Source organism: Athene cunicularia, assembly GCF_003259725.1.
Source record: "Athene cunicularia isolate RWA chromosome 1 unlocalized genomic scaffold, athCun1 chr1_part1, whole genome shotgun sequence".
NCBI classification, from domain to species: domain Eukaryota; kingdom Metazoa; phylum Chordata; class Aves; order Strigiformes; family Strigidae; genus Athene; species Athene cunicularia.
In genome coordinates, this window is record NW_020799091.1 from 13,023,377 (window position 1) to 13,048,126 (window position 24,750).

The window sequence follows — 24,750 nt, forward strand, 5'->3', positions numbered from 1 at the left end:
AGGAGAGTTGGGGTGGTTTTGTCTTTTTTTTTTTTTTTTTTTTTTTTTTTTTTTTTTCTTTGACTACCAGGAAAGTTAATCTGATTCAAAAATTATTTCAGTCAGAAATTAAGAATAACAAGTGTGTGTGTGTGTGTCTGTGTGTGTGTATGTATGTAAATAATTTCATCAAAGAGGCTTCTAAAAATAGAAGTGCCACGGACAATATTCCATGCAGTGGTATGGGCTGTGTGGTAGGAAAGGCTCTAGAAGCCACTTGAAATTGAAGATGACAGAAGCTGTGTCAACTGACTACACACATTTTTGTGTGTATTTAAAAGGCATGTCAACATGCATTGTAAATTGCTTTCTAACCATAGGTGATATGGGCGCGTGTTACGGTGGTGGTGTTTTATTAAGCTGGGGTTACCTGTTCTGGCAGAAAAACACAGAATTATTTTAATGTACAGTTGAGGGGATTAATTGCAATACTGAGATATGTGCCAACATCCCCATGCTCCTCATTGCTTCTCTGGGCTAATTTGTGAGTTTTTTATAGGTCCCCTTGTTTGTGCTGACCTGCTGTCATATATGTTAGGAAATTGGAAGATTTTCTGTACGTGATAGTTAACTACAGGCATTGATTTCATCACTGCTTTAAAATGGTAAATAAATGAAAGAGTAGAACAAGATGAAAATTGTGAACAAAATGCGTTTTGTTGCTGTTTTCTGAATTAAGACTAACAACTGTGAAGTTAGGATTTTTAATGAGAAAGCCTGTAAGGCAGGAATAAATTTCAAATATAGTAGTGATATATGCAATCTTGTATGATCACTGCTTTTAACTGCTTAATCATTCATACTGCCTAAATATAATCATACTGCCAGCTGCTGTGTTTACAGTCTATGATGTGGAAAAAGATGTCCCACTGTGACATGTTCTAGTTACAATCAAATTGACTGTAGCAAACACAGAAGCTGTTGAAGTTCAGTGCTTCTCAGTGGGGTGTTCTTGTTCTTCCAGCTTATTTCTGGCTTGATAGAGCCTGCCTCTGTGAAGCTCATTCTTACATAAAGTAACAAAACCAAGGCAGTTCCTGGTTCATCTTTACAGTAAAGAACCATGTCATGAAGTATTTAAGGAGACATGTATCTCACAAGTATTTTTCTGAATAAATAGTGTTTTACAGATTTGTATTTGTAATATGAAAGCCCTTTTTTTCACATGTACGAATTTTTAAATGTTTCCTTGCTTGTGTCATTTGATGTAGTAAGAATGCTGCAAATCATGCACATAGCTGCTGTTTCACAATAATAATGTTTCTGTTATATAACCACTTGAAAAAGTAGATTTATAACTTAGAAAAATAGCTTATAGGATGATTTGCTTATTAAATAAATCAATAAAATAAATATACTCATAAAACTATTTAAAAAACCCAAAACACAAAGTGACTCAGATACTGAGGAGTAAGTCAGTGAACTAGATAAAAGGCTCTCTTCATTTTAGAGTGCCATTTTATCAAGTACTCTGTCAATATTTTTCAGTTTCTGCTGTGTTTTATTCACATAATACAGCTCCTTAATGGTTGGTTTTGTTGAGTAGCTTGGGTTTTAATAAACCTGTATGTCAGTCCATGATCAAATGAGATAGCTCATCAAGCAGGGCACCATAATGCATCTAGTCATATCTGGTAGTGGAATCAAACTGCCCAAAGGTTTGAAACACTGAAGATGACTGTATGTGGTCTCCTTTCCAGTTTTCAACTGTCCTGAAATGCAGCTGACTGAAGGATTGCTTCTAATATCCTGCCAGCTCAGCCATCGCCCCTTTGCTTCTGCTGTCTTTGAAGCCATACGGTAATAACTAGCTTTGTGTCAGATCACCAGATATGTTGCTGTTACTATGTTAGCCAGAGCATCTGTTGTTTGAAGTCCCATTTACTGCATTCCAGCTGGCGCTCAGAAGTTCATTTAGGCATGTTTAATCTCCTCACTAGGTTTCAGCTGCTGTTCTTCTTTATTAACCCAGTGAATGATACCAAGCTTTTCCAGGATGATTGACATCAGTCAGGAAGAGTGTTGGTTATTGGAACTCCATTTGCTAATGAAGTCATCTTTGTAAGTAAACAGGGAGAAAGACTTTGGCTTTGTATTTGCTGAGAACAGTTTCTTGCGGGCTGTTACTAAGGTAGGAATAGGGGTCCTTTGCAAGTGCATAAAGTTTCTGCTTTTGGAGCTTATTTGACTCCTGTCAAAAGCTTGGGCTTTCTTCTGTTTTTCCAGCCATCAAACTGGCAAAAACAAACAACAGCCTTCTCACCTCCCCCAAAAAAATGATTTGTGCTTACCAACTTAAAATCTTGTCAGGTTTCCTTACCTGTAGAACTTGATCCTTGTTATGAAGGGCTGTGCCAAAACAAATGTACTTGTTCTTTTGTCCTTCAGGTAATAGCATCCATCGTTGCATTGCTTTGTTGCAATGTGCTGTTCTCTCCTCTTCAAGGCCCTAAATAAAAATTTATTTTATGATCTGTTTGACAGATCTAGGACAAGAAAGCTGAAAACCAATTCTAGCAGTACTGCAGTTCTAGTAATCACAGAGTCACAGAATCGTCTAGGTTGGAAAAAACCTTGAAGATCACCCAGTCCAACCATTAACCTGACAGTTCCCAATTGCACCAGATCCCTCAGCGCTATGTCGACCCAACTCAAACACCTCCAGGGATGGGCACTCCACCACTGCCCTGGGCAGCCCATTCCAACACCTAACATCTCGTTCTGTAAAGAAACGCATCCTAATATAATATGCAGTATGACTACATCATAGTTTTATCATCGTATATCCAGTACATAAGGCCCTATCCGAAGCTGAAAATAAGATAATGTATTACAATTCAATGAAATCCTCCTTCTTGGCAATTTGAAACGAAGTGAATGTTAAATAAACCTAACTTCTACAATAATGCAGAGTTTTCTTCCATGTTTTTGTTGGGTAAATGTGTTAAGCAGATTGGTCAAAACCATAAAACTTCAGGAAGAAGTACAATAGAATAACATGTTTCCTGATTTCTCTATGACTTTTCCTGAATGGATGATGACTTTTATTATTCTTTCATTAGCATGATGATACTGATGGTTGGTACTATATGTATCCGTATTTAATACTGGTGTTCTGTTACTTTCTTGTGATCAAGTTGTAATTATCTTTTTATTGTTTCCGGTCACATTGTAATATGCTTCTTTTAGTACTTCCTCTTTCAAAGCTCCATTAAAAAAAATCTTGCTGGCCAGTTGACTTGCTTCAACACTTACTAAAACAGGCAGCTCTCTTAGTTGTCTCTTTCCGCTGACTGCAAGTAGCCTGCATATTGACTTGCCTATATGCCTTACTGTAAAACTGAACTGAATTCTCCTTTGGAATCACAGAAAACAGGGAACAAAAGGTGCAGCTGAGTACTGTCAGAAACATAACTGCCAGTTAGAAATTCACACCTCTTGTGACTGAGGGATAACAGGCTACACTTTCCCTCTTTCACTGCCACCCAAAGAGATTACTCTATTTGAGTGCTTGCAGAAGAGCAGGGGCAGCACATTTATGGTATCATTGAGACTTCTGAGCAGCCGTCCTTCCCTGGATGATAGACTTGTACTGTCAGTCAATAAAGCTGATAAGGTTTTTATAGTAACTTAGAAGATCAGTTGTCTCTGCTCAAAAGAGATTTCTGCCCTGGCCTAAGGGAAATATATTAGTTCATGTGGACTCCATGTAAAGAGGGACATGGCTATCAAGATGTGCATGTTAGAAGCTGAGTAAGAGTAACTCCTGTAATATCACATAGCTTGCAAATGATGCGAAGGTGATTTGTTTGGTGTGGTGATTCACCTTCTTACATCTGGAAGGAGCATGATGTATTGAGGGCTCTCAGTGAAATTAAGACTTTGGGATGTACAGTAATAAATGATGTCTTATAAAGCTGGACAAGGTCTCTGCTCCATGTCTCTGCTCTTTTCATTTTTTGCCCAGACAAGATAAGATGTTAGTGATATCATTTGCCTCTTGACCAAAGACACAGTTGCTCTTCTGATTTAATTCAGTTTTGAATCTTTGTATCTCTCAAAGGAAGCCTGCTTATTGCAGGACTGGTCCTTTCTGTCACTAGGTGAATTTTGTAATCAAGTAAAGTGATGGTGCTCCTAAGAAATAAATCGATAAATATAACTAATTAATGTCACAGGAAACATCTTACCTTAGGAATTCATTTTAATTGTTGTTACACTGAACAGTTGTAACCTGAATATGTTATGTTCTAATATTTTCAAGCTATTAGAATGGGTCTCATATAGAGGCAGAAATCTCCAAATGGTATAATTCTGGATGATTTAATCAAGTTATCTAATGAGCTTGGCAATTCTTACTACATTCTTCATACCCACTGTTTCTAAGTTAGGTTAAACATGCCTCCTTGAGGTTCAAAATGCATAAGCATTGACACTGATTTGCTGACACAGTGAGAGATCAGCATCTATGTATGACTAATCCAGGGTATAAAATGGAGACTCCACCTTGGATATTTTTATCTTTTTTTTTTTTTTTCCTTGACATTTGTTTCACTAAGCCCTGCATGTGTGAAAGAGTGACAGGGAAGAGTCTGTGCTCCCTCATTTCCTTTCATGTCCATGGAGATTAGATTGTCTAGAGGAAATAAATCTGCATTTTTATTAGAGCTTGTTAATTTTTACATTTTGGTACACTTATGATAAAGAATCTTTTTCATTCAGTCACCTTAAGACCATATTATTTCCTTTGAAATCAGTTGGTATGAAGCAATTTTATAGAAGGGCTTTGGACTCTGTGTACTAACTGTGGAACACCCAACAATAAAACTGTTTCTTCCCTTTAAACTCAAAGCATCCTGCTGCAAACAAATTGAGGTTTAGGTCTCTGTAACACCTGTTGAACAATCAGTTACTTAGATAGCAAAATACTGTATTTGCATAAAATGGAGTGCTTCAGCTTATAAAAATCTATTTTGTTTCATCTATGCAAACAGTAGGAAATACTTTGTGTTTAGCATCTAATTTGTTAATACATTTAATAATACAGTCTTCCTGTGCAGCACAGTAGGAAATGTTCAGTGAGGATACAGTATTTCTGGGGTGCATTCTTTCCTGTTTTCCATGCTTTTTATCAAAACAATACAGAATTTGCTTACCCAATTCTTTACACCCTTGTTATTTATCAGATAAACATACAGAATTCCTGACTAATACAAGAAAAAAAATCTGTTCATGTCTATATTGTCTAAAGACTGCTTGTTCTTTTGTTGGACTGATACACTATAAAGCTGCATGTAAAAATACAAAAGCAACAGTCAGTGAGTAAATACAGGGGTAGGGCAAAATCCTGGGAGGGATTCTGCCACTTGATAGTGGTCATTTTTAATTAAAAAAGCAAATATTTCAGTCATCTTACTGTGTGGATTCTTATTTGGAGGTGTTTGAAAGATTTTTCAACAGTTATTTTGTTTAGGATAGTGGAATGGTTGTTACTGTTGGAGATTGTTCAGATTTAAATGATGCTTTTTTGTATTTGTGTGTGTGTGTGTGTGTGTCTTGATTTAGGACATTAGGCCAATTTGTGTACCTATATGCTAGCCATTATTCCTGCCAAGAAAAGAGTTAGCCTTCTAATTTTGTGTCCAGCGTTGAGTAGATGAGTATTTATGGCTTTATGATAACAGAGGGTTAAAGAAATCACAGAATCACAAAATGTCTGAGGTTGGAAGGGACCTCTGGAGGTCATCTGGTCTAACCCTCCTGCTCGGGCAGAGCTACCTGAAGCCAGTTGCCCAGGACCATGTCCACATGGCTTTTAAACACCTTCAGGGATGGAGACAGATACATGATGCTTTTGAAACAGAATTTATGACTTGGGTTTTGGCCATAATTTATCCTTACCGTGACATATGATTAGATTTAGCAGCTAGAACAACCTTAATTACTAATTATCCTAACTTCAAAATAGATGCCTTAGATATGTTCTGTAGGACAAAAAGAGTTGTTCCTGGTTTTCTGGGTTCATCTGGACTGGTAGTTTTTTAATCTTGACTGAGTTAATTCATGATTATGTTAATCTCTGCATTTGCCATTAGTGTACCTAAAAAAGAAAACAGATTTATGTGGTTACATTGATATTCTGTATTTATGGGGGGTTTTTTTTGAGTGTGTACAATTCTAATGAAATTTTATGATATGAAGTTTGGGTTGCTTTGACATTTCTTCCAAAGGTCCACTCTGTGTAATTCTGTGAAAATAGTGCTCATAATCCGTGGACAACCTAGCTGATTGGAAAGCACTTGTTTATTTTTTTCCCTTCAATTTCTTTTTATAAAGCTTTTACATAACACTGTATAATGTTTTTAGTGTATAAGAATAGTTAGAATTTAATTCTTCTGATAATGTTTATGATAGAAACTGTCATGAGTTTTAATCTGAAAACTAATCTTGCAGTATTAGAAACACTGGTCTACTTACATATAAAATTTACCACTAAACATTCATTTCTTACAGTAATTTGTTTTTCAAGAAACAGTTCTTTAGTTGTCAGCATAATACCTATATTAAAGTTTGAAATCTGGCATCAACATGTTTCAAAATTTTTGTGAGATCTCAGGTACTTTGATTTTGAAATGGTGACTAGGATTTTTGAATGAAGTTACTGTCCAGAAAAGATACTAGAAAGGAAACTTTGGAAACAGAAAAAATATTTCATGCAGAAATGCATGAAACCTTGCTTCAGTGAAGTTTTAGTGGAGTAATTTTGGTTTTTCTTGTTCTTTTTCCTTGATTTTTAGATTTATCCATGGCAGTGCAAAAATTTTCACAGTCTTTACAAGATTTCCAGTTTGAGTGTATTGGAGATGCTGAAACTGATGATGAAATTAATATTGGTAAGTACGTTCTCTGCCGTGGTTGCAGTAACTTTTATATTGTTTCTTATATATTTCATATGATATCACAAATATAGTGGGGCAGTTTACAGTTTGGGGTTCTTTTTTTCCTAGAGCATGTAAGAAAAATAGAAAAATTTTAATAAGTAAAAATAATGCAAACCTTAAAAAATACCTGTCAAAAAATATCTTCATGACATAGCTTGGCTCATAGTAGAGGAAATTATTCGGCAGTATTTTTGTCAATTGAGTCAGTTGTGGATCTTCTAAATTCTGCTGCTATTTTTAATTTGCAGCCAGTTTTTGCAAGTGCACAAGTTCCCTATGAAATAACATAGGTCTGCAAAAAACCCTTAAGTGACTAGTAAGACATAGGAAGTATTTAAGGGTCTAAACCAGGAATATGTTATTTACAATTTGTGCATTCCTAAGTATATAGATGTCTGAACTTCTGCCAGTAAAATTTAGTAGGTGCTTAATGTTCTACCTTTGCGCACACCCAGAATTTTTACGTTTGCAGAACTGAACAGCTCAGATTTTCTTGAACGTAAGCCTCTTTAATATCATCAAAATATTCTTCCCTCAGCAGACTAATCCTGAAAACATTTCCAGGATTCAGAAACCCAGCTACTCTTTACTGCAAGGCCTTGCTGTGGTTGCAGTGATGCTTTTGGGCAGTAGCATAGCAGCTGGAGTGATCTAGCTCCCTGTTGGTGAGAGAGATTTAGATTATAATCCATGTTTGGAATGGCTAAACTCAGTGTCATGAGCCTTACATACCACATGGCCCCCATGTCTCTCCCAAAACATCTGAGAGGAAGGAAGATGGTTGTTAAAAAGCAGTTGCTTCTAAAAATAAATTATTTGGCAGTACAAGAGGGAACGTAGGACTTGTTAGTATTTTTTTAAAAGGATCTATGTAATGCAGAGAGGAAAATCAGATTTAGGCTTTTCTAAGCGTATCTCATACTATAACCTATTTGCAGGTCTCCTCACTCTTCAGCATTTCTCTTTTACTAGTCATCGGATAAAAGGTCTGAGCTGCTTGCTTTCACTGGCAAGATTGGCCTCATTCTCACCCTACAACACTGTGATAGTTAGGAAGCTGTCATCAAATATGGCTAGTATTTGGTCGCTGTCTTCCACTAACCTTTGGCAGGGGCTGGGAGGGGAGGTTTGATTTTACTGGCGTATAAAAGCAGAGGAGTGAAAACACTGAGCTACTTAGTTATAAAACTGCATTCATTCTTCAGATACATCAAGCTTGGAAAGAGACAAAAAATGAATGGTGTATATGTGCTCTTTGGCATTCTACATATACTTTCTTGACTGTTAATGGTAATTGGTACATATTTTATGCATTTAAACTAAATCTGCAATATCTCAGTTGTATGTCTTAGATTTGGTCAGTAACTTTTTGTAAAGACAAGGTTTTGCGTTTAAAATGAGGTGACTGAAGACAAAGACAACTTTAATTTTGCTTGTAACCTAAACGTAGCAAAGACAAGACTTTGTTTGGACATTAAACAGGCATTTAAAACTATTTAGGAAAAAAAACAGAGTTCATGAAGCTTGACAGCTGATTTATTTCACTTGGAGCTTCAAAGAAGGGATTTCTAGCTTCTAAAGCACCCATTGCCTGATGGATTGTCATGTACATCAAAGCAGCTTATAAGAGTAAAAGGTAAACTGACAGGAATCAAATTCAAGTCTAACAGAGCCTGAATGATACTGTGTGCTTTTATAAAGTAAGGCTCAATTTTTGATCTCCCTAGAGCAGTGACCTAGAATTTATCCATATCTTCAACATGCTCCAACAAGCTAGATGTTTGCTTATCATCAAAGACAGCTTTGTATAGATGAATCCCGCTCTCTGTGCCTCCTTCTGCCTTCACCTCCCTTTTTTAAGAATATCTACAACTGTGCAGGCCACTAGGAAGTTTTATTTTAGTCTGCAGTGATACTCTGACTTGATAAATTTTGTACAAAACCACTGTATACTTAGGGGCTTGATACAGGGAGTACATTCTGAAGATTTTAAAATACATTTCTATTTCAAGCTTAGCATTGGAAATCCACCCTAATCCACTTTAGCATTGGAAATTCACTCTCTGAATAAGGCTTCTTCTGTCAGGATGTGATTATTTCTGTTAAAAAAAAAAAGGAGGAATTTTCAACTTTTTTCAAAATTTAAATAGTGATTTTTTCTTTATTATTACTAAGAAAAAAAATCAGTTATTTGGAACTGAGTGATTTTTTTGAGGCAATACTAGAATTGAAGGTCTCTGTTCAGTAACTAAGCACAACATAATTTTTTTCATTTTTTGCCATTTGATCACTAATAACAGCATTGTTTTATTTACATTTTCTGTAACCTGTGCCTTTTTAGATGCTCTCTTTAATACAGTTCATTTATCCGACAAGCCATTGCACAAAATACATGAGTAGTTTTAGTTAAGCTCCATGACCACTCAGTATAACAGAATTATGACGGTGCTTTTCATATTTATTTTAATCCATTCTTTAATCCAGTGATGTATTTGATTTTCTTGTTTTCTTTTAATTCTTTGATTTCTAATTTTTATAATTTCTCTCTTTTTACTTACAAATGTTTAATTCTTCCATAAAAGTAAGTATTCTTTGACAAAAACTTTACATGTCTTTTTGTGGCTGTATAATGCGTTGTAGATAATCTTTCCATGTTGCTGCAAGTTACTCAGATTTATCTACATAGCCACTTTCAGATATAATAGGCCCAGTTTAGAGTCAGACTCTTGTGCATGGGCTGTAAGCTATTCCCCTGAGTTTCTTGAATAAGCAGACTGGCTTGTTCCTTAAATCATCTACAACTTCATTTTAATTTTTTTTTTTTTTTTAAACTGTGAACATCAAAGGATTGATGCTATAAAAAAAGCTTTTTCAGTTTTTCAGATATTTGTCAACAAGTTAGGTTTGAGAAACAGTACTCCCCAGCTTTACCAGCTTTTCTCATTAAGAAAATAAATAGCTAGCAACAATTACCAGTGTTGTTTCTTCCTCTTTTTTTGAAATGCACGTGGCAGCATGTGATTTGCAGCAATGCAAGGGCCACAGTATTTGGTACAGCTACACTTATTGATCGTAGGTCATGGATATTAGCTGCAGTTGCATGTGATTCAGCCAAGCTGTAATTTTTTTGTGCAATTAAGAAGTTATGCAGAAAGTGACATCTTTAAAGCAGAAATAAAACAATGAATGACAGTGAATCATTAATACTAAAAAGGCATAGTAACGAAGGGTTGATGTAATTCAGCCTTACTCTAAGGAGAGTGTGTTGCTTCCCCAGTCTTACTAACAAATGTGTTTTCAACAGCCTGAAATAGCCAAAACTTGACAACACTTTGCCATTCACTCTTTTAGACATACCAACCTGTGCACAGTTACTCTCAGGCCCTTTTGCAATTAATATTTTGCACAGAGATGAAAAACTTTAAATTGATAGTGAATGAATGTAAAGGTCAGTCGTTTGTCATGCCCAGTGAAAATTTTGTGCAAAATGGATGCATGTTTTTTACATGTTTAAAACTTCACACCAAATCAAATGTTACACAGATAGGATAGGTGCAAAAGCTATGCTTTTAATGTACAAGTGTCTTTGCACGGTGTATACTGAGGAAAAGCATAAATTTTGCAGGGAGAAGGTTTGTCCAGCTCCTCCTTTCCTAGTATTATCTAGCTTATCAGCTAGATAATCACCTGATTCCTTCTCCAGGAATCTCCCTGGTTTATTCTCTTTTCTTTTGTTTGTGTTATTTGGATTGTGGCCGATACAGATGAAAATAATAAACATTGTTATTGAACTCACTGGAATTCTGTCTTGTTTCTTTCACAAGTTCTTGTCTGTTTTGTATTATGGCTAATTATAGATCGGTGAGATTTAATATCAGCAGTGTAAGACCATGCTCTTCAGAATTAAACGAAACCAAGACAAATACATTGTGATATTCTGGTGCTTTACTTTAGTATCTGGTTTTTATTAGTATGTGCTATTTAGGAAAAAGCACTGAAAGGCATGTATTTCACTCTGTCACTGCAGGTTTTGAATCTTTTTTTTTCCCCTGAAGAGAATTATATTATAACAGGTGTTTCAGGTAGCATCAGATGCTTGATTTAGGAATGTAAGAGGACTACAATGATCTATGAAATCATTATTAATTGAGCCACAAGGAATAAGTCACAAGTTCTAAAATGTGGTATCTTTCCTTGTGGGAACTCTTGCTGCTAGCAGTTGTGGCTCATGTGATCTTTGCTGACTCACACCTCAGGTTGTTCATGGGATTGTTAAAATTGCTAACAATTAACCATCTACAGGACTGTTAACTCATACTAGGCAATTATGTTGTATACAGCAGCTAGTTTCAAGTTAAACTTTGAAAATCAACTGAGGAGAAAACTTTAAAAAAACAACCTAAAAACCCTCCCAAAACCCACCCCAAAACTTTAATGGTTGATTGAGTCCAATGCTGTATTCTTAAGACTCTCTGAGTTGAGCAGCAATGACAAAAGCTGTCTTCTTTGCTAGCACTGGGCACCCACATGTGCAATGCTTTTCAGTCAGCAGCTGCTCTGCCCTCTTGGAGAGCCTGTCAAAGGACAAGCATCCTGCCATTTAAAACAACAGATAGATCTGTCTTGGGAAATTTGTGTACAGAACCACGCAAATAAGAGAAAAATGAGAAGGTTACCTTCCCCCCATCTCTTATAATGATTTAAAAGTTTTATTGGTGTTAAGAGGTGCCAAATTCCTTTTTATTTTATTTTTTTTAATGGTATAAACTGTGCATGCAATGCTCTATTAAAATGAAAACAACAAAAAAGAGAATTTATAGGATCTTTATGCCTGCCTAAAGTGTGTGGAGGCAAATCAATCTGTGGACATTACAGTCTCCAAGTTAGGAGACTCTTTTTGGAGTTTTGGAACTACTTGAACGCTAAACAGGAATCTCGGAGGATAACTGTCAGGCTAGTCATGGTTTCAAGCCACTGTGTCTCTATTGTTTGTGGTGTGCAATGGCTTCTTGAATTTGCCTGGCTGTTTCAGAATAGTTTACTAAATGCCATTGAGCCACCTACAGTCTGAATCACTTGGATATCTTACAGGTCATCTCCTTAATCGTTTGAGGTTACCTTTGATGTTCAAGAAGGTTCTTTTTAGGGTTAATATTGTACCTACTTTGCACTGACTTCCCATTTATAACCAGGTTTCTGAATGGAATTAACAAATAAGTCTAAAATGAATTCCAGTGGCTCAGGTCTATTATTGCCTTATCCAAACCAAAGAAAGAGGAAGATCTTGCCACGACCTTGACGGTAGAGTTCCAGGGGTGGATTTTTATTTTATTTTATTTTATTTTTTTTAATTTTTTTTTTTTTGCGTAGGCATGATCTCAATAACTTCTGTAGTGCTTGAGTTTGTTGACCTTGTGGAAAATATGAGACACAAGCATATTTACAAAAGGCACTTTTTTTATATGGGTGGGGAAGGGTTGAGTCCTAAATTAGCATAGAAAGCTATTTGCGACTGAGAGTGAATTTGCATAGACAGATTGTATGCTGTTTTTCCACAGTAATTACTTGCTGAGATTTTCCAGCTCTTTTTCCTCCAGTGGAAGAACGAATTTTAAGATTAACTGTTTAGGTGACCTTCAAAGCAGTTTTTCATAACTACTTGTAAGTTCTGAATCACAGGATAGAGTTCTTTGCTACTCCTATTGGAATATTTTCATCTACAAAAGTTAAACAGTAACAAATTATGTGAGGAACTCAGCACAATCAGGGTGTGAAATGCTTGAAGTATTTATTTAAAATCTGTTAAATCTGTTCCTGCCATTAGGTTTTTTTAGCCTTGTTGCATATTCAAACAAATGCCACCTGTCTCCGGAATGCTATTGTTTCTTGACTCCAAGAAATTAGTAATTTTATGGTAGTGCTAGGATCACATAGAGGCTTCATAACAGCACCTGCACCAGAAATGGAAGGTTGGCATTCTTTTGGTCCAGCCCAAAGCTCTTGTCCTTGCTGTGGAAGGTCAAATGAGTCTGACAAAGCAGGAAATAAAACAAAATAATGTTGCAGTAGGTCTTTATCTGTGCATGAATCAAAAATAAAACAAGATCACAGGCCTTGTTTTTTCTTCTTCTCCAAGATACATATCAGAAGGTTGCATGCTTCATTCAGAATTTGCATGCTTCATTCCCTGTTACTTAAGATGCATATACAAATAAAAAAAATTAGGTTGGGGTGGCTGTTGCAATTACTGCCCTTCCTGTCTGTTCTACCCTTCTTCTGTGGCAGGAGTAGCTGCATGTGAAGTAGGAGCTCTCCAGAGTCACTGCAGTTTCCATCCTGGTGTGCTAAGGGAATCTAAAATTCATGCTAGTTCATTTTATTATATTGGACTGCAAACTGTGGTGTCTTGGACTGCCACTTGCTGTGGAGCTCATGCTGTTTACAGGAAGAGGTTGAGACAGGCAATAGACAGCAATAGCTTTGGTGGTCCTGGTTGATTCTGCTAAGGAAATCAAATGAGACATTTGATACAAACAGCCAAGTAGACACGTAGTCAATTCCATGCCACCGATGGATCAACCTGAAGTATCTGTTGTGTCCCTTATTAATAGTTTGATCTTCTAGGCTCTTGTAGATGCATTCTACTTTATTGTCCTCATTCCATGCCTTCAACATTCATCATCTTCTTCCTTCATCACTTAGCTTTTGTTATTTCTAGAGTTGGGCATCCCAGTGGAAGTATGAATGCTTGTGGGGAGACAGTCTGGGGACTAGAGAATTGCCTTACAGAATTGGTTTGAAAATAACTGGTATGTACTGTTGCTGCACATAATACACTTCTAGTAAAAAGGCGTAACACTTCAGAGTTGTCAAGTTAGTATACTTCTTGAGCAGTAGGCACCTGTTTTGAAAAACAGGTAATGGTTTTATCGACTCAGCTTTAAGATACTCATCTTCAGGTTTGAGCTAATAAGATGAAGAATTTGTGCTTTCCAAAAACAAAATCCATAGTATAGATTAGAGTTTTAAGAAGAGGAAGTCCTTGATCCCTTTGTAGGCCTAAATTCAACAAAGCAATTACAGCAAATGTAACATTTGTTGAAGCATTTAGTGATATTTTTCTTAATTAAAGTGTTTCTCCATTGAAGTAATAAATGCACTAGGTTTTACAAATAAAAAACCACAGTATTAATGATTCTCAGCTGCATTCTGAATACACTGCTTTTCCCTCTACTTCCCCTATTTTAGCACCCACAAAAAGCCACACACAAGTCGGGTTTGTACAGCTGGAAAGATTGAAATATCAGGTTTTTTCCCTTCATTTAAAATATGGATGTGCCTCTGAAGAATCGGGCATTGGCAAGCCTGAAATGTAGTCATAATTACTTCTTGCTCCTTTGTTTATGGAATGCAAGGTTTGAATATTACTTTTGCAGCTTAATATGGTGTATGTTGCTCACTGGTTATTTCCCACGTTGTCTTGTTATTCAGCTGTTAAAAAAACCTTGAACATGAAGTAGCAATTGTTTTCTTAGAATGAAAGATTTGTATTCATAGTCACTTTATATCATGGTTATTTCTAGTGGGACTGTGGGGGGGTGAGGAGCAAAGGAGAGCAGGAGAGAATTGGAAGAATCTCTGATTTAACCAGAATCCCCTTTGATCTTATCGATTTCTGAATATTCCATGGTTTTTAAATTTGTTCTTCCTCTGACAGATTGTGGTTATCAGTCAACTCTTGAGAAGACTGATCTGTTCAAGTCAATGGTTAACAGTTTACGGTAAAGATTATTTGGATTAAATGGACTTTTACAGTATAGGAAGTTATACGGTTAGTTTCAATGGGCACCAGTTCAAGCTGCTAGGGTTTCAAAGTAGGTCTCCAGAAGCATTTTAAGATCACTTCATACCTGTTGGACAAAAGATAATGTATTGAATATTGTTTGACACACCCTGCTGAGCTGTGTAGCCATGTAGCTCAGCATAACTGCTGTGCATTTGGCTCCATCAGGTGGAAACAGAGGCTGGTTTCTCTTCGGCAAATACAATAATTTTAAACCTTATTTTGTCGTGGCATAGAGATGAAGTATGTCTTAATGACCACTTGTCTAAAACCATTATCTCTTTGTTCTGTGAGCACATGGTGAAAATAGATTTTTTTTCTGGCTAGTCCCAAAACCTCCTCTCCTTCACAGAAGTGTAGAAGGATAGGGAGAGACCAAAAAAAAAAAAAGTGATTTACTAATTTGTGGAAGAGTTTTCATATAGTGTTATGTGAGAGCAAGTGACTGCCTGGGAGAGCCATTCAGTTCAGTGTTCCTAACAAAATGGAAGAAATTACTTAGATAATTTAAAATGTTTCTGCTGGCACTTCAGGATGCTGCCTTTTGGGAAAGATGCTGTATAGAGAGGTGTTGTATTGGAAGAATTGTGTTGAAGAACTTATGCTGCAGAAGATAGATAAATTTCCAAATTGAATTACATGTTTTCAAAATGTTTGCTTCTTTTATAATCATAGCTGAAACACTAACACAGGGTAGATATATTGCAGCTGATTTTTTTTTTAGTAAAGTGTTAAAAGTGTGGTGGTGGTATTTGACTGATTGTTTGGTGTGGGTTTGTTTTCGTTCTTTTTGCACTAACATACTGTGGGGTACACAACCATTATAAACTTTAAAAATCTTTCAGGACTCTAGGAAATGTTTTGCCCTTGTTTTATCCATTTAGAATTTTCTACTTGTATTTGCTGTGTGAGGTTCTGCATGAGTAGGGCATGGCAATTTACTGATATTAAGTCAAGTAATTGGATTTATTTAAATTGTGTGTCTTAAGGTTATCTCTCCAAGTATTGTGTTAGACAAGTGCTGACAGTGGATCTGGAAATTCTAGATAACCTGACTTTCTTGCAAATCTTATTAGTTTGTATAGAAACATGTAGCTTTTTTGTAGACTTTTGTTAAAAAGGAGTGGAGTGGAAAATGTAAATGTCTTGGCTCAAAACATTGTTTTAACTTTTGTACAAGGCTTATATTTGTTTGTTTAAATATTTATGACACAATAGCTACTTTTTATAGCAAAGAATTCTTGAGTGTAATACTGTTTGCAACTGGATTTAGATAGCTATGCTGACAAAGGTTTGTTTCAATAAAATTCTGTAATGCGGAAAAGGATTTTTACTTCTATAGCAGCCCTACATTTTATGCTTTACATATGTTTAGAAAAAAAAACTTCATAAAATACCTTGCTATATTTGCTCATTAAGTATTGCAAGATGAAAATACTTCTGAGTTAAAATTCCAGTTGCCTAATAGGGTATGTACATATTATACTGTACTTGCAAACACATCTTGCAAAGCTTTGGGCTTTGATTAAGATTAGATCTTGATTTGTTGCCTTATATGGTTCACATATTAGTCTGCATGTTGAGGCACATGTATATTGTGCTTAAACAGGAGGTTTCATTGTCACTGTGGAACTTGCTGGCCTCTTCTTCTGGTGCGTCTTGCCTTTACAGTGCAACAAAACCCAGAAGACTGGTCAGGGAAAATACTTGTGCCTGGTGTATGGTCAGCAGTGGCAGGGCTTTTTAACATCTGTTCATGGGAACACTTCTTAAAACACATATAGGGATTGAATGCCGTAAACCGGGGAGACTTACTGAATCTGTGATTGCTGGTTTTGTCTTCATGTGAAATTTGGGACACTAATTACTATCTCTCTGTCCTAATACTGCAAAGAGCCAATATGCTCCAAATTATGATGTAGAGGACAAAATATAACCGTATATACTCTGAGTTTACAGTGCTTTAACTAAAAGGAAGTAGAGAGAAGCGTTGGGTTTTGTTTGCTCTTAGATACACAGATTTTAGTAACTGTGCTCTGATAAAGTTCTCTGCTTGCCATTATATTGTGGAAGATGTGATCATATTTGGAGAACAATATGTAGTCCTTGAAACATAAATTTGGACATAGAAGTCTTAATTTTGTCGTTTTTCTTGCTTTCTCATTGGTGAAATTTCTTTGCAGAAGTTTTAAACCAGGCATTTTTCATCTCTTTGTCTCTTACCCATCCTTTTTCTTTCTGATGAATAATGGATTTTTTTTGCAAATTTGGATTTATTTTTGTAAGGTAGCACACTTATTTTCAAGAATTGAAAAAATATGGCAACATACCTTTCCTCACAGTTCAAGGTGGGAATTTGCTACAGGAAACAAAATTACCAGTGTTAAGTTGTGTTCCCTGGGAGGATCTAACTCTTACAGCAATAGTAGCCTTTTTTTTTTTTTTTTTTTTTTTTTTTTTTTTTTTTTTTTTTTTTTTTTGAAAGTTCAGAGTCTGCATTAGGTAGAAATTGCTTCAAAATCTGAAAGATTGTGGTACTAATCGATAAAAAAGCATTGGATTAAGCCCTTGCAGAGTTTACTTACAATTAATTATGGAGCAAATACTAAGAAACTGCTTCACTTTGCTCTGAGTATGTCTTGATTCTATCGCAAGAACAGTCCAGACTTCACAGAGCTGCCTCTACCTTTGTGTACCTTCCCATGATGGAAGCCTTAAAGGAAATTTGTGGTTATTGGGGCTGTGAATTTAAACCACTGTCTGCTGGCAGAATTTGCTGTCAGTTTGAGAGTGTCTGTCAGGGTATTTCCATGTAATTTTAAAACCTGTGCACTTGAATCTTTGCTTCCACCCATGTCTTTTACTACCAGAAGTACATTTCATTGTATTATAGGAAGGTACAAATAGCTTTTTTTTTCCCTGTTCTCATGGAGGTTGTGGTAAATGTAAACACAGACTAAAGGAATGCATGAGGTCCTTATTACAGATCCATAAAATCTGATACCCGGATTAGGGAAGTAAAAGAAACCAAATGGAGGATAAGGCAGCTCATCCAATATTCATTTTCCAAATGCAAAGGAGACTGAAACCCCATGAAGAAAGGAACAAACCATTATCTTGCTATTCTAACTTCTTTGCCCACAGTGGAAGCTTCTAACATAGTGTGTCTTTTGACGCCAATACTCAGCTTAAAGTTGAAGCACATTTGACATTCTCTTAGCTTACAAACTGGAATTTACATAAATACCAAAGCAATAGTATTTTAAACCTAAACAAAAGAAAGAACTTACTCTGTTTCCTCTAATATCTTGGGAATGAAACCCAGAAGAGAATGAAATTGGTAAGAAAAACAACAGTTGCAAATCCTGCCCTCCTCTCCCTTTCTTTGGTCTTCTCTTCTGTTTTCCCAGTAAATATTGCTTACGGTATTGATCTCAGTCTTCTAAACTGAAGTTTCTCAAAAAATGTTGCCACTTGGAAAGTGAGGGAAGCAGACCTAGGGTAAAAGTGGCAGAGGAAATAGCAGCAGCCAATGAAAAATGATAACCTGAGCAATAATTGGGAAGATTTAGCAGACACATACTTGTCCAAATACAGCTTTTCTGAAAATCTGTTTAAAAATTCCCAAAACATCTGTTTTCTGTAGGAATATGATGCAGTTGTCTTACACTACTATTTTATTTAATTATATTACAGCAGTACTCAAGCCCAGTCAACATTGGTTATGAAATATTTATAAATTTCAAAATTATTCTTTACTTCAGTTTGCAGACTAAGGTGTTGATCCTGCAGCTTGTTCCCTTTGGCCTAAATTGTATTCCATTTAAAGCTGTAGGTAATAGTGAAATCTTAATGTTTTATAGGCTTTATTCCATGGAAAAAAAAAGGAAGAAAAAGAATTGTTAAAAATTCGATCCAGGCTGTGACCGTGGTAAAGGAAATCTGTGTTGTATAAGATAAGGCTATATTTAAATTCATAGCCAAGATATTGGAAGATAAAGAGAATGCAAGACTTTGGGAGCCTTATTTCAAGACAGTCCTCCTTTGGATTTACATTTTGTCATGTTGAAAATCTACCGTAGTGGTGACATTTTGAGACATTCAGGTTAGCTACCTTCAGACACACACTACAGGTCCTGTGTGGCATTTACAACATCCACAGTTCTTGTTAGGTGGAAAGTACTGAGAAAGCAGAGTACTGGTTTTTTTTATTCCAACTGCTTGTGGTGGCCTATCAGTGTTAAGCTGAAATTTGTGATTTTTCTGTCTGATCAGGAAACCATCTGTTGCTCTTCTTGTCCTACTTCCCCTCCTTCACCCCCCATAGTTTTTTAATACAGTTTAAAGCCACAGAAAGAAGGATGGAAATTTTAGTTGATGATGTGGATTTTTTAAAAAACCGCTTGAAATAGCACTTGTGGCTTCAGATAATGCTAATCATTAAAAACTCTGGCAGCATGTCTGTGAATTAGTAACTGTTTAATAATATATTTACTTTCATTTTAGAATTAGAAAAGAAACTCACTTCTCCCAAAACTCAAGGATCTTACATTTATTCTGCTTTCTGTCACTGAAGTCTATTAAACAAGTGTTAATCCTTAGGAACTTTCCTTATGGGTCTTAGATCCATCTTGAATTCTGATTTGGTAATGTATTACTGGGAAAAACTCCCTTGTAGGCTTTAGTTGAAGTTCGTGCTCCAGCATGAATTCAGAGCCTGCACGTCTATGCTAGATATGACCAATTCGGGAGAGAGGATGTACTTGATTGACCTTCCTGCCAGAGTGTGTTGGGAGCAACGTACAGCACAGTCCTGGTATTTCCCCAGTCAGATCAGGAAGATCTAAGGAAATCTCTGACAGGCTTGCACATTTTTGCCTCTTCTACAGCAAGATGCCATAAAAGCAAATAACATTTCTGTATGTATATTTTTTTTTTGATGCTGGCATTCACATATTTGAAGATAGTGGTGATACCTGCTTAGAATACTATAAAATGTCATTTAGTGTACTTCAGAGTATTTAAAAGTTCCCTACGCATTAAGACTGCATGTGAAAGAATAAGTTTAACAGTCTGTTTCACAGTGAAGAACATTTATTTTTATTCTGTCTTCCATGGTAACTTTCCATTCTATCTCAGGTTAAACATTACCTTCCAAACTTGGCTTTGTCTTTGTATTCAGTATCATATAAAATTACTTCTAGGTTTCATAAATGATGCTTTCCTTTTTATTGTATGTAACATTTAGTAGTACAGGTTAACACTATACTCTTCAGTATTAAGACAATTATTGATAGAGTAGCTTCAATAATACCCATATCATGCTGGTTTAAGGTGATACATTCTCTACACAAGTATATAACAAAAACTTCATAAAGTTTATTAAGCACATATTATTTATTTTTTCTTATGAACTACTGGGTTAATTTTAATGTAATAAGCAAGAATTCTAGAGCATAAATGAGGTGTATTTTTAATAATGTATTCTCTAAATTCAGCTAAATAAATTTCTGTCTTTTAAAAATTCTTCTTCATTCACTTAGTCCTACACTATCTTCAGTTCTCTTTTGATTATGTGAGTATAGTTGTTTGTGGAGTTGTACCATGTGTTTGAAATGATAGGGATAAAAAACCAAATGAAACACATCTTTTGGATAAAAGATATTGTTGATCTACACCGTTAAGGTTTAAGCTGTTGGTACTGTTAGTTTGCTTCCTTATGAAGCAAATTACTAAAAACATTTTCAATTAAAAATAGAGGTAGGGGTTTTTTAAATAAAGGAATGGGAGCTTTTTTTTTTTTTTTTTTTTTTTAAATTTTGGAGCAAATAATTGCTGGGTTGGGAACACTCCAGAGAAAACAGTTTGGCAACCTCTTTTATTTGTGATGAATGAGACTACAAGTCTACAGCTGGGTACATATACAATTGTTTTTACTTGCTGGGTGTTGCTTTTCACAAGCATCACTTCCATCATGATGCAAGTGTATCTTACAAATCCTTTGAATAGCCCTTAAATAAAAAGCAGACTGTGAAACTGTTTGGGTTTTGTAAGCAAGTATCTCCTAATGACTTAAAAGTATTAAGGCAGTACTTTTTTTGTTTAAAATGTCCTACCAATAACAATAATGCTTTTTGAAAATAATTCAATAATTCAGTTAGGTTACATATTGTACTTTATTGGTATATTTTCAGAATTAATTTCTTATCAGCACATTCTCATGACATTTCCTCTTGTAAAATAGTTGACTCTTCCTCTCCCCACCCCCTTTTCTGTTTACAAAGTTCACTTTATTTCTTCTGTGTATATTTGGATTAAAAAGAAGGGGAGAAAAATAAAATGTTGCAGCATTAGTAAGAAAAGATTGTGAGGCCTATGTCTAATTCCTGGGCTTGTTGACAGACAACAATGGGCTGCATATGACACAACTAGGTCTGATTTTTAAGTCTTAAAATCATAGAACAGTTTGGATTGGAAGGGACCTTAAAGATGGTCTAGTTCCAGCCCCCTGCCATGGGCAGGGACACTTTCCACTAGCCCAGGTTGCTCAAAGCCCCGTCCAACCTGGCCTTGAACACTGCCAGGGAGGGGGCAGCCACAGCTGCTCTGGGCAACCTGTGCCAGTGTCTCACCACCCTCACAGCAAAGAATTCCTTCCTTATAGCTAATCTAAATCTGCCCTTTTTCAGTTTAAAACTGTCCTGTCACTACATTTCCTGATAAAGAGTCCCTCCCCATCTTTCCTGTAGCCCCCTTTAAGTACTGGAAGGCTGCTATAAGGTCTTCCTGGAGCCCTCTCTTCTCCAGGCTGAACAACCCCAACCCTCTTAGCCTGTTGTCATAAGGAGAGTGCTCCAGCCCGCTGATTATCTTTGTGGCCATCCTCTGGACTCTCTCAAGCAGGTAGATGATCCCTGTTATGTTGGGAGCCATAAGGTGGATACGGTACTCCAGGTGAGGTTTCATGAGAGTGGACCAGAGGGGGAGAATCCCCTCCCTCGACCTGCTGGCCACACTTCTTGTGATGTAGCCTAGGATAGGGTGGGCTTTCTGGGCTGTGAGTGCATGTTGCTGGATCATAGTCAATATTTTCATCCACCAATGCTCCCATGTCTTTCTCTGCAGTCCTGCTCTCCATCCACTCATCACCCAGCTTGTATTTGTGCTTGGGATTGCCCTGACCCATGTGCAGGACCTTGTACTTGGCCTTGTTGAACTTCATGAGGTTTGCACAGGCCCACCTCTCCAGCCTGGCCAGGTCCCTCTGGATTGCACATCCTTGCCCTCCACCATGTCGACCACACCACACAGCTTGGTGTCATCAGCAAACTTGCTGAGGGTGCACTTGGTCCCACTGTCCATGCTGCCCACAAAGATGTTAAACAGCACCGGTCCTAGTAGCGATCCCTGAGGAACACCACTCATCACTGCTCTCCACTTGGATGTGGAGCCGTTGACCGCAACTCTTTTGAGTCCAAGCATCCGGCCAATTCGTTATCCACTGAGTGGTCCATCCATCAAATCCGTGTCTCTCCAGTTTAGAGACAAGCATGTCATGTGGGACAGTGTCAGATGCTTTGCACAAGTCCAGGTAGATGATGTCCATTGCTCTTCCCTTCTCCACTAATTCTGTAACTCCATTGTAGAAGGCCACCAAATTTGTCAGGCATGATCTGCCCTTAGTGAAGCCATGTTGGCTGTCACCAGTCACCTCCTTATTTTCCGTATGCCCTAGCACAGTTTTCAGGAGGGTGTGCTCTGTGATCTTGCATGATACAGAGGTGAGACTGACTGGCCCATAGTTCCCTGGGTCTTCTTTTTTACCTTTTTAAGAATGGGTATCTTCAGGTTTTTAACTATGGAAAAGCACCTCAGATTATTATTTTTGAAATAATTGCTTCATGTTGAGAGCTGGGAATTCAAAATCAGGTGTGTGTACTGTGTGCCTCATAATCCTGCTGAAGTTCATGGAGGAGGCCCAGTTTGAGGGGACCAAGGCCGCTGTCCAGCTCTCCAGGGATGTCCAGAGGCCCTAGAGGTGAACAGTCCTGGGGAGTCCTGACACCCCACAGTGAGCTTTGCCCTGTGTATCCCTCCGTCTGCCCGGCCCAGTCCCCAGGTTAGGCAGAGCTGTCACCTGTTTGCAACCAGAGGGGGCTGTGGGAAAAGAGGGGAGGGAGAAGTGTATGCTGGGAAAAGAGGAGCAAGGGTGGCCTTCCCTTCCATTTACCACCTCCCACTGCGGCTTCTGGCACAGATGAAGTTCTCTGGGAACAGACCCTGGTTTTTAATGAGGTCAGGCTGAGCGGGAGTTGTATGGGAAGAAGGGTGTAAGAATATTCGGAAGTACTGTGATACTCATTGGTATTGTAGGACAGCTGGTGGTGGTAAAGCATTTTTTTGACGTTATGTGGTGCCATTGCAAGGGCAGAAGAGCCAGTGGGGTCACCATAGATGTCCATGTTGCTGAAGCTCTGTCTGTATACTGGGCATGCATCCTTCATTATTGTCTGAATTACACAGTGCACTTGTTCTCCCCATGCACCTCCTGAGCTGGAAAAGGACACTCTGTGGCTTTGACCAGGGCAATGAATAGTGAAGGCATGGTCAGTATTGATGACAAGATGTCTCTGCAATGAAAGTATCTCTAGGATCAAGGGAATGATTTGTCGTTGTGCTGATGAATAGTGTAAATTTTGTTTTTTTTAGTGAAACTTTTACCTTTATAATCTCCCCCAAAGGTGAGGCAATGTGGAAGAGAAGATGGAGACAGCTTCTCAGTCTTCAGCTGAGATGCTGTGTAGGTGATGTGTTTAGTACCTTTATATTAGTGTTAAACATTGAGGAAAATCTTGATTTGCACACTTACAGAACATATTTTTATAGATTTTTCTCTATCTGTTCTGGTTTTATTTAAATCCTAAGCAGAAGTTTCGACTCTGAAAGTAAAAAACCCACTGGATCAACCCTGAAATTAGGAAGATTAATCAAAAGCTCCTTTTACTGGATTGGTTTTACTTTCTTCCTACTTGCAGTTTCCAGTCATCTTTCTGCCCAGTTTCTGCTTCCTGCCGTTCTTCCTTTACTATGTTTTTGCTCCTAAAATTATGAATATTGCCTGACCAGAGAGAATATTTTTTTGTCTTTGTAACTGTATTTCTTTTACCTGCCTGTCCCCGACTCTTTCTATTTGATTTAGATAAAAATCTGTCTATACCTTGGGGCTGGGAACTGACAGTGTTTGTGCTTGGCTGCTGCAAGGTGTAAAGTGTTAACTTTCTTACTGCAGATCATGAAGAAAAAAGGTTACATGAGCCTTTGTTGTGTTAAAGAAAGTTTTAATGATGTGATCAGAAACTGAAGAGTACCATAAGGCTTTATGTGGATAGGGGAAACCTAAATTTCAGTAGGTTCTGGATCTGCTGGCTTCATAAAGATGCAATGCTCATTGTGATCATTTCTCCTTGAAATAGTTCTGTCATTGTGAGTGACTCCACAGTAAAAAAGTGAAAAAAGGAGGGGAAATGGAGTTTTAACATGTGACTGCAGTAACACATCATCTTGTGGTTAAAAATGACCATTATTCCACTGAAATAATCTGGAAACAATTTTTCTTGCTGGCTTTACTAGAAAGTCAGATGTTTTTCTGAAGTGCATCCTAATTCCCTGAATAGGTAATAAAATTCAAACAATATGTTTATCTAGTTTATTTGAAAATATTAAATATTTTCTAATGGTAGGTAAAGAAATCATTCTGCCACATGTGCAAGGGATGAACTGTCTCTGTCCTGTTTTCTGCAGCCAAGGGTAGTTTCTTCTTAAATTTTAGGGAATATCAATGTGAAAATAAGAAATAGTTTTGTCATATGTTTGGCTCATTGTTTATTTAATTTTCAGGGTTTCGTAATGGGTACACAGATATTCTTG

General features: G+C 37.0%; 1 protein-coding gene across 1 annotated transcript in view; it reads left to right on the top strand.

The window, feature by feature from the left end:
- Positions 1-1,761: 1,761 nt before the first annotated feature.
- The window catches only part of ARHGAP42 (Rho GTPase activating protein 42), a 140,260-nt gene continuing 117,271 nt past the window's right edge, over positions 1,762-24,750 (top strand). Inside the window, exons 1-2 of the mRNA XM_026854282.1 lie at positions 1,762-1,839; positions 6,837-6,932. Coding sequence (XP_026710083.1) covers positions 6,845-6,932 — 88 coding nt within the window. The 5' untranslated portion in view covers positions 1,762-1,839; positions 6,837-6,844. The remainder of the gene's footprint in view (positions 1,840-6,836; positions 6,933-24,750) is intronic.